Consider the following 13,085-nt stretch of genomic DNA (forward strand, 5'->3'; position numbering starts at 1 on the left):
GGCGCTGAGCTTGCTCAGATTTATAAAGAGGTAGTGTTGAATACAGGGGAGGAGCACTAATCTCTAGCATGTGCCAGGACTTGATACGCAGCTTTCGGTGCCACCTGAACATTCCTTGGACTTTTAAATGATAAGCTTTGCCTGAGGAAAGAGTCGGTGCTTTATCACTATCAAGCACTGAATTACTGATGCTGCTCTTAAATTTAGTCACGCACACTTAGTCTTCCCTCCAGTACGATTCTTGACACACTAACTGAAGTGTTTTCTAATGGAGATTTCATTCACATGCAGTATTTTTAATAGACATCCGAAACAGTAAGGGAACAGAACACTCAAGTATACATTTAAGCATTTTTAGCTTCCTAAAGGGGTTATAGTTTAAATTCTGTCTGATAGGAAAACCCTCAGGTGTACAATACACCTTTCCCCAAATATTTCCCCATCGTGTCAAAACAACTATCTTTGGGCTGAGAGATCATGAGATCCGTTCTATAAAACAGCTAGAAAGAGTGCAGAAACAACCCTAACCCAAACTCTAATCCTTTACTATATAAAATAACTGTCTTTTGTCAAGATCTGCTGATTTATCAGGAATCTTTTGAAACAGAGTCATTCATCAAATCTGGAATGTGAAAGGATCTGCCTGGTCTTGAAAGCCTAAATGAGAGATTTTTGCAGCGCTTGCTCCCTGAAGCATTGGCATCACCTGTTCCCTCCTCTGTCAGTTCAAGCATAGCGTCTCTTATGTCAAAAATCTGGCACCTCAAAAGAGTCATCATTACATAAACACAGACCCACCACCTGGCACAGTGCAAAATCAGCGACTTTTTTTTTTCAAACCAGTGTTTTTCCACTTTTTAAATGACTGTGATCCCTAAAATTGGATTTTAAAAATGTGATTAGAGTTTTAGTTTTTTAAATAAGTTTATTTGAATGCTGCACTAACTAAAATGTAGTTTTCTGGTCACTGGTGTGTCAGATATTGAATGTTTTAGATGCCATTTTTAACAAAAGCTTTTTGGGGGTTTTTTTTAACAAAAAATCTTTACATTAGTGAATATCCGACTATTACATTTAACAAAAATCTGTTCCGCTACGTAGTGCTCATAAAGGTAACCGTGGGCCTCCTGGTTAGCTAAGTAACAAGTTAAGCTGTATACACTGCTATTAGGCAATAAAATAAGCTAAGTGAGCTAAAAACTTCAATTATTGAGACATTTAAGACTGAATGCAAAATATTTTACTGCACTCTATACACATTTACTTCATGAAGAAAATCATAATTACTTTGACCTATAGAGTTTGGTTACTGGCTGACAAGATGTGGAACCTGATGTGAACTTTTGCAGTTGCAGCTCATTTAACTTGAGCATCAACATGTGCATTCGAAGTTTTCTTTTTTCCTAAGGTTGTAAAGAGCGGTTAAAGAGGTTAAAGAGTGGTTCAAAAATTACTGTATCCTTCCTGTCAGTTTTAACTTTCGCCTCAGCAGGGCCTTACCATCTGCAGAACTGCCACTATTTTGTTGGCTTGTCGTTTTTTCACGTTATAATGTTTAAACTGCTGTGTGTCCGTGATTGCAGTAACCCTGCCAAATTAGGTCATGCTCTCTTGAAAAAAAGACCTACTTTAATTAATATCATAGCAAAAGTCTTAAGTAATGTCATTCCTGTTTCCTTTTGTGCTTGCTTCAGTGGAATCACCAAGGACAAGCCTGCTGCTTTCATATGACAATGAAAATAGGTGAATTTCATTCTGATTGTTTTATTGCTTTATAAAATCTGACAGATTGCCAATCAGTCGTCTCGTTCTGCCCTACAGCATGCAATACAGTGCGTGTGCTGTCGCAGATCTGAACATGTTGCAGTAAGCAGTGCCATACCAAAAAGCTTTCTCCCCAAGTACCACCTTCGAGGCAGTGGAGTTAGAGCATGTGCAATGCCAGGACTTGCTCTTGGAGGTTTTTGTTGATGTAATAAGAAATGTTCTGCCTCAGCAAGTACTAAAACCTAAATGTTGCCATGTGGAGTGAACACAGTATTAGAAAGGGGAAAAATTAATCTTTGTTTACAGTTTTAAATATAGACTAATTATGTAGTAGTATATATGAAGACATATGATATTCAGGTGTGGTTGATGACTAGTGCTGAATTCTCTATAGACCAGACTGCAGATTATTGCAATAGTCATCAAAAAATTAGAAGACATGGTAACTACACTATATGGACACGACACCATCACGTCCATATGTGGTTGCAAACTGTTGTCACAAATTTGGAAGCACAGTATCTTCTATAATGGCTTTGTATGCTGATCAGTACAATTTCCCTCCACCCAGGAACCCAAATTTGTCTCAGCATCACAATGTTGCTTAGTACAAAGCGAACACCATGAAAGCTCTGACCTCAACTCCACTGAGCAGCCCTCTCATCCTGCATCGCTTTCTGACCACACTAATGCTAACTGAAGCCTAAATCTGCTAAGGCACACTAATCAATCTAGTGCAAATTCTTTCCAGATAAGTGGAGGAAATTATGGGCCCCATGGGTGAGGTTTTCACACGCGTTAAGTTATATACTGCAGCATTTCTATTTGCAAGGTGTAAAGTAAGAGGCTCCAACCAGGTCTACATCCGTTGTATCTGTTTTTTGAGGTTTTTTATCGTCTACTTTCATGACAGTTTCAGACTAACACTAGACACAACCATTTATGAAACCAGTATAAATCTAGACTACCATCACCCTTCCTTTCTCATGGGAAGTGTGACAACATGAAAGCATGAGTTATTAACGAACGTTGGAGAGAAGTTAGGCATAACAGATATAACAGAAAGTGAATTCTCTCACTTTTATTTCTCATCACAAGCTGAAACTTAATGATGTGTGAGAGAGATAAGTGTCTACAACATGCCGGTTTAGACTTAAGCAAATACAAGGGGGCTATGTGAAAAAAAAAGAAATAATGAAGCTGTGTGGTTTGAACACATCCAGCTTTCCAGGCTGGAATCTAGATTCACCAAAAAAGTAATATTAGTATTGGAAAGCTTTACTGTATTATTTATTGTGCATTTTGCTGTTTTAAGAGCCAATTTTTCATATTGAGTGATCCTCAAAAGTTTCTTACGAGAAGCAGGTCAGAAAGTACAACCCCACTTCCAAAAATGTTGGGACGCTGTGTAAGATATTAATAATAAAAAAGCACCCATATTTTATTTATTCACAACAGAACATAGAAAACATATCGAATGTTTAAATTGAGTAAATATTTAAAATGAACATTAGGTCAATTTAGAATTTGTTGGCTACAACAGATCTCAAACAAGCTGAGATGGAGGTAACAAACAGCTGGAAAAGAAGGTGTTTTAAAAAAACAGCTGGAGGGACATTTGAAAAAACAACAATTAGGTTAATTAGCAGCAGGTCAATTACTTTACTGGGTATAAAACTTAAAAACTGAAAAACTATGTCTACAATTGGTGGAACATTTTCAAAATAATGTTTCTCAACATCGAATTGAAAAGAATTTCAAAAGAAATCTGGATGCCTGTGATTTTTGGGCTCTCAGGTGACAATGCATTAAATACGGCATAAATGGAAATCACTGCATGGGCGCGTTAACACCTCCAGAAATCATCGTCTGTGAAGACAGTTTGCCTTGTCATCCACAAATGCAGGTTAAAGTGCTATCATGCAAAGAAGAAGCAATATTTCAACATGATCCAGAAACGCCGCTATCTTCTTTGTGCCAACGCTCATTTAAAATGTACTGAGGCAAAGTGGAAAACTGTTTTGTGGCCAGCCAATCGAAATTTGAAATTCTTTTTGGAAACCAGAGGTACCTCTGCTCAAAAGACACATGTGCAGGCCCATCTGAAGTTTGCCAAAGAACCCCTGAATGATTTAGAGAATGCTTGGGAGAAAGTGGTGTTTAGATGAAACCAAAATTGAGCTCTTTGGCGTCAACTCGACTCGAAAACCATCCCCATTGTCAAACATGGAAGTAGAAACATTCTGCTTTGCAGCTGTTTTTTTGCTAAGGATACAGGAAAAACACATTGAGAGGCACATGAATGAGGTCATATTCCATAGAATCTTGGATGAGAACCTCCTGGCCTCAGCCAGGACACTGATGATGGGTCATAAATGGGTCTTCCAGCATGACATTGGTCAAGGTAACAAAGGAGTAGCTCAAGAAGAAGCACATTAAGATCCTGGAGTGTTTTAGCCAGTCTTAACCCCACAGGAAATCTGTGTAAGGAGCTGAAACTCCGAGTTGTAAAGCAATAGCTTCGAAACCTTGTGTGCAACCTGGTGACAAACTACAAGAAATGTCTGACCTCTGTGCTTCTCAATAAGGGTTTTTGTATAACCTTTCTTTAGTGGTTATTTCTCTTATAGAGATATATATATATTTGTGGATTTATAGATACTCTGTTTTTACTATTGGCGATGTTTTATGTTTTTCTCACCAAAGATTACAATCTGTCTTTTCTTATGCTTGAATGGACAACTTGTTTGTTTGTTTTTTTAGAGCACAGCTGGTTAACAGTTAATTATAATTTTAACATAAGCATGTAATTATTAATAATAATAATAATAGCAAAATATGGCACATAAACCGTATAGTTGTTTGGTGAAGTGAATGTTAGTTTCACTACTAAATTTAGTTCGAATTGAGCTGAGGCCAATACATGAGTGCCTTCTAACAGGGGGAATCCAGTCAACTTTCCCAGAGACCACAAATTGCGTACATTGTGCCCTTCAACCAACCGATGACCAGTTTCAGTTGATTTTATCGAAAGCCACAATTTCAGGAGACTAGCATATGTCATTTGTTGGAATTCCACTTTCTATTGTTGGTCTTTCTCTTGAACACATTTGTTTTCGTGACGCTTTACTGAGAGGTCACAAGATCACAAAATCACAAGTCACCAAACCATCAAGTTCCTAAAAAAAAAAAAAAAAAAAAAAAAAAACCCAACAGTGAATTAGGAACAACTTTAGTTGAACCAAGACTTAAAAAAGTCAAACCAATATTACACTACATTGCCAAAAGTTTGCAGACACCTAGTCATGAGTATGGCATGTGATTTTTGAGGATGTAGTCAGCATTCCAAACCATCCATTCTAGGTGTTCAGTAAGGTTGAGATCAGAGCTCTGTAGCAGGCCACTCAAGATCTTCCTTTGCAAACAATGTAAAGCATATCTTCATGGAGCTCGCTTTGTGCACGGGGGGATTGCCATGCTGGAACCGATCGGGTTTCCATGGTAACAGTTTAGAGAAGAACCACTTGGGCAGGAAAGGTCAGGTGTCCTAATACTTTTGTCCACATTTTTGGCTTTAGGATGTTTGACTTTTACAGGTCAAAGCTAAATTTAGCTTAAAGCTAAACCCCAGGCATTAAAACTACCCACTGAGCCACCATGCCACTCGTGTCAAAATACAGCAAGTACATTTGAAACATTTGTCAAAACCAATTGCTGAAATCATGCTTTCTAATAGTTAGTATAGCTTGTCATACTAAAAACCATAAGCTTGGTCATAAGTCAGGTGGGGCTTAATGACTCAGTGTGTGATGATTTGTTGCACAATGCTCTCTTACACGCACACACACACTTTTATCCAAAGCATGGGATATGATGATTTTACAGTTTCCACTCATATTGATTTATTGCTGGTTGAAGCACGTGTTTGAGCATGTGTTCTGTCAGTGGCTCTATAGAGTTTTCCTGAGAAACACACAATGCTGAGGCAACCAAAAATCATTTAGTCTCTATGAACAAAGAGGGACGAGTGTTGTTACAATGGTGTCTAAACAAAGGCTCTGTTTTCCAGAAGCACAGGCCACCATAAAGAGGCGTGTGACAGAAGCTGCTGCTGGTTTTACTAAGTCAAATAGAACTGTGTTCTGCAGTAATGCCTCTGGGTGTATAGTTGGTCTGTCAGATACCACACCAGGATAGAAATGCCTCTGCCAAGACGCAGATCGTCCCTCCTGGGCCAGGCTGGTGCAGAACGGCCAGGAAATGTGAGCCGTGTGAACATAGGCAGTACCACAGCTGCTCGAGGCACGTTCTTGAGCTCTGAATCTTCTGAGAGCACCAGCTGCCTGGGAGCCCGTGTGTCTCGCAGGGCACTGGGCATCAGCAGCATCTTCCTGCAAGGTCTGCGCAGCACCAGCTCCCCGGTTCTGCCCAAGCATGCAGAAAGGGGTCACCTGTTGGGTGCTGAGGGCTTTAACAGCTGTCTGCTAGATTACCGTGGCAAGGTACACACCCTGGAACAACTCAACCAGCAGTTGGAACAGCAGATCCATGACTGCCTGGATCGCAAGGCCTCCAGCGCCAGGATGTGGGGGGCACTCAGGCAGGAATGGGAAGACATCTACCGACAAGTGAGCAGAAAATGTCTCTCAAGTGAAATATTAATGTGACTGAATCATTGCTGTAAGAATGATGTGCTCTGATAAGCAAGAAGGCTATGAACATTGTTGGAAATGTTTGTGGTTATAAGTGATGTAACGGCACAGTGCTCCTCTGCTGTCTGAGTAGAAGCAGTACATCTTTCAAAAGTGGGATAAAGGAAAGGTGTCAGTTTATTGAACTCTTACCTTCTGCCAGGTGAGCGAGGCCATCCTGGATAACGCTCGACTTGTTCTTCAGACCGAAAATATCCAGGTCAATGCTGAAGACCTTAAAGAGAGGTATGTGGGATTTGAGAAAGACCTGGAAAAACTGTGAAATGCTCAGCATTAATATAACCACAACTCAAAAAATGTTGGGACACTTTGTAAAATGTAAATGAAAACAGAATGCAATGATTGATTTGCAAATCCCATATTTTATTCACAGTAGAACATAGAAAACATTTGGAGGACTTGGAGGAAATTTATAATTTTAAGGAAAATATAAGTTAATTTTAAATTTGATGGCTGCAAAGCATTTCAAGAAAGTTGGGACGGTGCAACAAAAGTCTGGAAAAAGTAAGTTTTAAAATTATTATAAAATAATATAATAATTCATTTATATTATAATTAATAATATATTAAAATTAAACAGTTGGAGAAAAATTTTGCAACTAATTAGGTTGATTGAAAACAGGTCAGTAAGATGATTGGGTATAAATAGTGTAGAGAGGCAGAGTCCAGGTGCTAAACGTTCACCATTTGAAAAAGATTGGCACATCATGAAACGAAAAATACAACAAAGGACACCCAGAACTGTTGAGCTGCTTGAATCCTGTATCAGACACATATGAATGCAGAAAGAAGATCAGCTGCTACACACTGGTAAACACCGCCCAGTCTCAACTTTTTTGAGACTTGTTAGGGCCATTAAATTCAAAATGACTTTTTTTTTACCTTAAAATGGTATATATTCTCAGTTTAAACGTGTTTTTTGTTTTATTGACTCTAACACCAGTTTCTGTGTGATTATTTAGGTTTGAACATGAGCAGCTTTTTCATAAAGCCATGGAGGAGGAGATCAGCTCACTCCATAAGGTGATTAATAATGCCAATTTTACCAGAATAGACCTGGAGAGCCAAATTGAGAAGATGAACACTGAGCTTCTCGACCTGACCAGAACTCATGAAGAGGTGAGAGATTAGACAGTATATGTACCAGACTAGTTTTTGTGTTAGTGTAACAAGCTCAAGCGCCAACATTTTGTCTTTCGTAGGATGTGAGACAGCTCTATAACCAGTTAGCCAGCCATGATGTTGGAACTGACCCACCTACTGAGGCCAGTCTAGAACAGATATTGACTTATATCCACTCTCACTGGGAAAAGGTCATTGAGAAGACCCGGGCAAATACTGATGCATATCTGGAGTTCAAGGTGAAATAAAAAGAGCTGTAATTATATGCTCAGAGAAAAACACAGTATAGTATGTATGAATGATTATGATGACTGCCATTGTGTTCGGAGAAGAGCAAACAAGTTCTCAAAATGCAGCTTGACGTTAAATAACAAGCTTTGAAAAGTACATTTGTGTCAATTATACCACCAAAATAGTGGGACAGACCACTATTCCCTTGTTTCATTTGTAGAAGATAACTATTGTGTCTATGCAGAAAGTGGACGATGAAGACAAAAAGCTAAGTGAGGAGGAAAAACTACTGGAGAATCTGAAGACAGAATGTAATGATGCAAACATGAAGATCCAGAGCTTGCATGCTGAAACAGAGTCCATGAGAGCACTGGTATGAAATGTCATTTTCCACTCAAATCTTTTGCTTATAAAGTTTCTGAATTTACACATACACCGCTGATCTATGTTTCTCCATACAGAAACGAGGCCTTGAGAACTCACTGAACGATGCGAAACATTGGCATGACATCGAGCTTCAGAACTTGGGATCGGTCATCGGGAAGCTGGAGGCCGAACTTGCTGATGTGCGTGGAGACATCGAGCAGCAACAGCACGACTATGAGATGCTCCTCGACAACAAGAAGAGGCTAGAAATAGAAATTAGAACATACCATGGGATTTTAGATGGAGAGGAGAGCAGATTCCAGCCATCTTTGTAAGTCTCTAAGCTATGCTCCCTAAGACAGTGTCTACCTTCTCATTCCATAGCCCACAAATACCAAATTCAGAATATGACATAATTCCTAGTTTTTAAAGTTCTCTCTGCTGGACCATCATTTACCAAACCAACCGAAAATGCTATAAAAAAGTAGGTAGTACAAATAAATAGTGAAGTCATAACCAAAATGGGGTGCCACCTCACAGTTCCAGAGTACTGAGTATTGAGTAATGAATGTCCTCTTCGTATTTGCATGGGTTTTTTTCTAGGTTCTTCCAACCTTCCAAAATGCAAAATTTTCCCAGGTGTACTACGAGTCATATGACACACTGCCATTTAATTCACAAAGTGTTCCTGGATCCAATACGTAGTTAAAGCAGTTACTAAAGATGAATGAATGGATGAATGTACAATTCTGTTTGTTTGTTTTTTACTCCACTTTCTTCACAAATGTCTTATAATGAGAAACATCCAGTTTAAAAAAGTCCCTATGATGTTAAGGCATGATTGCACCCTATGGTCCGAAATATGAAATACTTTGTTATATTTTGTCTCCCCCTGCAGGCCCCTGTCTAGTAGTGCAGAAGCTGAAACAAGAACCCAATCTTTCCCTGAAAAACAGAGCTCTACAGATACTGACGGTACTGCAGATTTTTACTACTTCATAAAGAATATAGGGATGAAGGTATGCTCTCATAAAATTAGATTAAATCTAGAATCATAAAAAGTAAACGCACTTGTCCATTAATGTCCCTACAAATTGTAAGTAAAACACAATAACCTAATAGCACCTGGTATCTATTTAAAGAAAAAGAACCACAGGCCACATTTTACATCAAACTGTCTGGTATGAAGCTTTAGAGGTAGTGCAGTTTTCAGCCTTTCATGGGTGGTGCCGACATTTCATTAAGTCAGTCATGGTATTCCTTCAATGGGCTCCAGATCCACAGCAACCAGGAAAACAGTGAATAAATTAGATGAATTGGTGGATAAATAAATAAATGAATTTAAAAAGTATATATATTGTAGTCTCAAAACCTTGACATTACAATTCTACATATGACTTTATTTTTTTTTTTTTTTAGAGTGAGAGCGGCATTCAATAAAAAAATGTTTATATTTTATATATTACACACACACACACACACACACACACACACACACACTCACTCTAATCAAAATTAGAGAACAATTTATAAACAACTGAACAATTCTGAAATAATGTCATCTTCACTGCTCAACAGTTGAAGAAGTTTTTGTCCTGTCTATACCATGCTACCAGAACACCTTTTCACAAAAAAAGCATTTCCAAAAAAAACATTATTTTGCAGAAAATACACTGATCAAAATTAGAGAACAACAATGACTGTAGCATGGAAAAAGATTACCACAAAATGTTCTGAAGGTTACAACAGTCAGCAATTAGTAAGAAGTGTACAGGCCTCTGCTCTGAATGCCTCAGCACATCTGCGGCCACAGGACAGCACTAGTCTCTCACACTGCTCTGGTGTGATTTTGGTCCACTCTTCTTCCAGTCTCCTCCACAGTTCAGTGACTGTAGTGGGTTTCTTGGCCATAACATTGTCACCAAGGATTTTCCAGAGGTTCTCTATTGGGTTGAGATCAGGAATCCGGGCAGGCCATGTCATTATTTCAATGTTTTCAGTTTCAAGGAACTGCTTTACCCGTTTTGCTGTGTGACATGGAGCGTTGTCCTGCATGAACACTGCGGGCTGATTGGGTGATGAACGCAGGGAAGGACCCATGTTGTTGAAGAAGGTTCTGAAAAATATTTGCATTCACTCTGCCATGTAGCTGTTTAAGAGGCCCAACTCCTGCTGCAGAAAACATGCCCCAAACCATGACACTTCCTCCTCCACTTTTCACTGACTTCTTTACACACTTTGGGTTCAGTCTTTCTCCAGTTTGTCGCCGAACATAATGTTTCCCATCGGACCCAAATAAATTAAACTTGCTTTCATCACTGAAGTGAACTTTGGACCAGTTCTCCTCTGTCCACACAACATGCTCCTCAGCAAAGCTTAGTCTAGCCTTATGATTCTTTCTGCTAATGAGAGGTTTGGTCACTGCAGAGTGTGCTTTCAGTCCAAATGCTCTTAAACGTCGAGACACTGTATGTCGAGACAAATCCTAACCTGTTCAGGGCTGAACTGGTGAGCAATTCCAGCTGCAGTGTGGAAACGATTACCCATTGAGATCCTCCGCAGTATCCTGTCCTCTCTTGTATTTGTCTTCTGTGAACAACCAGCCTTCTTGGTGGACTTGAATGAGTTTGTGATGTTGTAAAGATTCAATATTCTTGAAATCACAGATTTGGAATGACCAACTTGTCTTGCTATGGCTGATAGGCTCATCCCTTTGGCCTTCATCTGGACAACCTGCTGCCAGAGGCTTTCAGTCACTTTAGAACGGCCCACCATCTTGCAGAGTCAGTGAAAACTGGAAGTTAAATAGGGGTTAACAGATAATCAAGGAAATTAGCACCAGGTGCCAGATTAACACCAATAACTGGGAGGTATCTGAAAGTGTTCTCTAATTTTGATCAGTGTGTTTTCTGCAAAATAATGTTTTTTTTGGAAATGCCTTAGTTATTTTGTGGAAAAGGTGTTCTGGTAGCATGGTATAGACAGGACAAAAACCACAAAGAGTTAAAGTGAATAACATTTATTTGTTTCATTACAGTGGCACATATTAAGGGGTGGGATTTAAAAGGCAGCGAGTGAACAGGCATTCCTCAATGTGCCAGAAGCAGGAAAAAAAAGGGCAAGTGTAGGAATGTGAGCGACTCTGACCATGGGTCGGAGCATCTACAAAATGGAAGGTAGTCGTTCCAGGCATACAGTGGTTATCATCTTCCAAAATTGGTCCCCCAGGGTGCACATGAAAAAGGCAAACAGTGTCATCAGAAAAACGACTAGACATTACTTTTTTTTGTACATGACACATATTCAGTTCATTTTTATTTGTATAACACTTTTAAAAATGGACATTGTCTCAAAGCAATGTCTACAAAGTTGTAGAAATGAATGTGTACGTTTAGTGCTCATAAGTTTGTTCCTTGTAATTCTAAGTTTATCCCTAATGAGCATTAGGCATTTCAGGACGCTGTGGATAGCCATGATGCAACGCCCCTGGAACACAGACGGATATAGGCCTTGTTTAAAGGCCGAAGAGTGGCAGCTTGGGGGCTTGAACCCCCAACCTTACAGCCTTAACCACTGAGATATTTATTCATATCATTACATTTTACTTAAACTGCAAACAGTATTAGCCTTTAGCAAACATAAAATTAGCATGTGAAGTAATTCATTTCGACAGTGTGTAATAAATACACAGTGTGTTTCACATGTACATTTTCAGGTACAAGATTTGAAAATATTTGTATATTCTTTCAGTGTGTTTCCATTATAAATATGTTTCCCCCCTCACAGGCTCTAAAGTGGAAGAGCAGAAGAAGACCAAATGAAATTTTGCCCTCAGAAGCATGGCTTCACTCGGTGGCCGCGACAAAACCGCTTTTATAAAATACACAATTTTCACTTGTATCGGTTTTCTTTTGCTTTTTGGCTTGTATAGATCACAGCACTATTTCACAAGTTGAGACTTTGAGAATAATAAACCGCATTTCTGCAAGCTCATACTTTCAAGTCACATGCCTGGCATTTAATTGTATACACACTACATGTTTTGAACATTTTCTCAGAAAGTAAGCAAAACCTCTCAGTCGAAAATAACACCTCTCCGGCGTAGGACACTATTTTGGTGTTTTTGCTCGGGAGAGTAAAAAAAAAAGAAAAGAGGCCTGTGTGAAAAATGACTGGTCCACGGGGTCGGGAGAATAATTGTCAATTGTCTCACCCACACCTCCTCACAATTGTCTCACCTATATACCATAATAACACTGCGCGATACTAATGACACAGCACCGAGGCAGCCGCTTGGACGTCAGGCCGCAATCCATGTTATTACATGACAGTTCAGGAAATCCACAAATTACAGGTTCAGTAATGCTTTGGTTAGAAGGTGGGGGTGGGGTGGGGGGTTTAAACACTTTTGTGAATAGAAAAGTAAGAAAACCGGCGTGTTTATTCATCAAAGCTGAAACTTAATAGTTGCAAACGTAGAAAAAAAAGTATAAAAAAAGTGTAAATGGGTTGTTTTTTTCTTCTTTGTTTAGTGTTTTTTTTTTTTGTTTGTTTTTTACAAAAAAAAAAAAAAAAAAGATAAAACCCTCAAGAGACTGTTACTGCTGTGGTCTGGTTGGGTCTCCTATGACGGAAAAGCAGCCAGTACAGAAACGATCAGGTGTTTTTGAGACGATGGCGGCCTCCCTCCTCAGCCGTACCCCCACAGACTGAGCTCTCGCAATCTGTAGAAGAAACGCATCGAGTGCTCAGTACATTTTTTTTTCTCCCACAGAAATTCCTGTTCGACTGGATATAACTGGTAGCGTCTTACGATTCTAACTGGTTTACACAGAAGTAGAGCGAGCTGTCAAAAGCTAGAACCCATTCAACTTATTATTGATACTG

The 13,085-nt window shown here is 39.2% G+C and overlaps 1 protein-coding gene across 1 annotated transcript; it reads left to right on the forward strand.

The window, feature by feature from the left end:
• The first annotated feature begins 5,940 nt into the window (after nt 1-5,940).
• On the forward strand, nt 5,941-12,294 carry bfsp2 (beaded filament structural protein 2, phakinin). The gene is made up of 8 exons (XM_046852242.1): nt 5,941-6,395; nt 6,622-6,704; nt 7,442-7,598; nt 7,682-7,840; nt 8,077-8,205; nt 8,294-8,529; nt 9,097-9,173; nt 11,985-12,294. Exons 1-8 carry the CDS (start codon nt 5,967-5,969, stop codon nt 12,017-12,019), a joined length of 1,305 nt encoding a protein of 434 aa, XP_046708198.1. The 5' UTR covers nt 5,941-5,966; the 3' UTR covers nt 12,020-12,294.
• The last annotated feature ends 791 nt before the right edge of the window (nt 12,295-13,085 follow it).

Source organism: Silurus meridionalis, chromosome 6 (genome assembly GCF_014805685.1).
Source record: "Silurus meridionalis isolate SWU-2019-XX chromosome 6, ASM1480568v1, whole genome shotgun sequence".
In the NCBI taxonomy this organism is placed as follows: domain Eukaryota; kingdom Metazoa; phylum Chordata; class Actinopteri; order Siluriformes; family Siluridae; genus Silurus; species Silurus meridionalis.

Bases quoted from the DNA above. Each gene is read 5' to 3' on its own strand.
- bfsp2 (XM_046852242.1), top strand. From the start codon at position 5,967: ATGCCTCTGCCAAGACGCAGATCGTCCCTCCTGGGCCAGGCTGGTGCA. The intron at 7,841-8,076 runs GTGAAATAAAAA...GTGTCTATGCAG, and splicing joins ATGCATATCTGGAGTTCAAG to AAAGTGGACGATGAAGACAA. The intron at 8,530-9,096 runs GTAAGTCTCTAA...CTCCCCCTGCAG, and splicing joins AGCAGATTCCAGCCATCTTT to GCCCCTGTCTAGTAGTGCAG.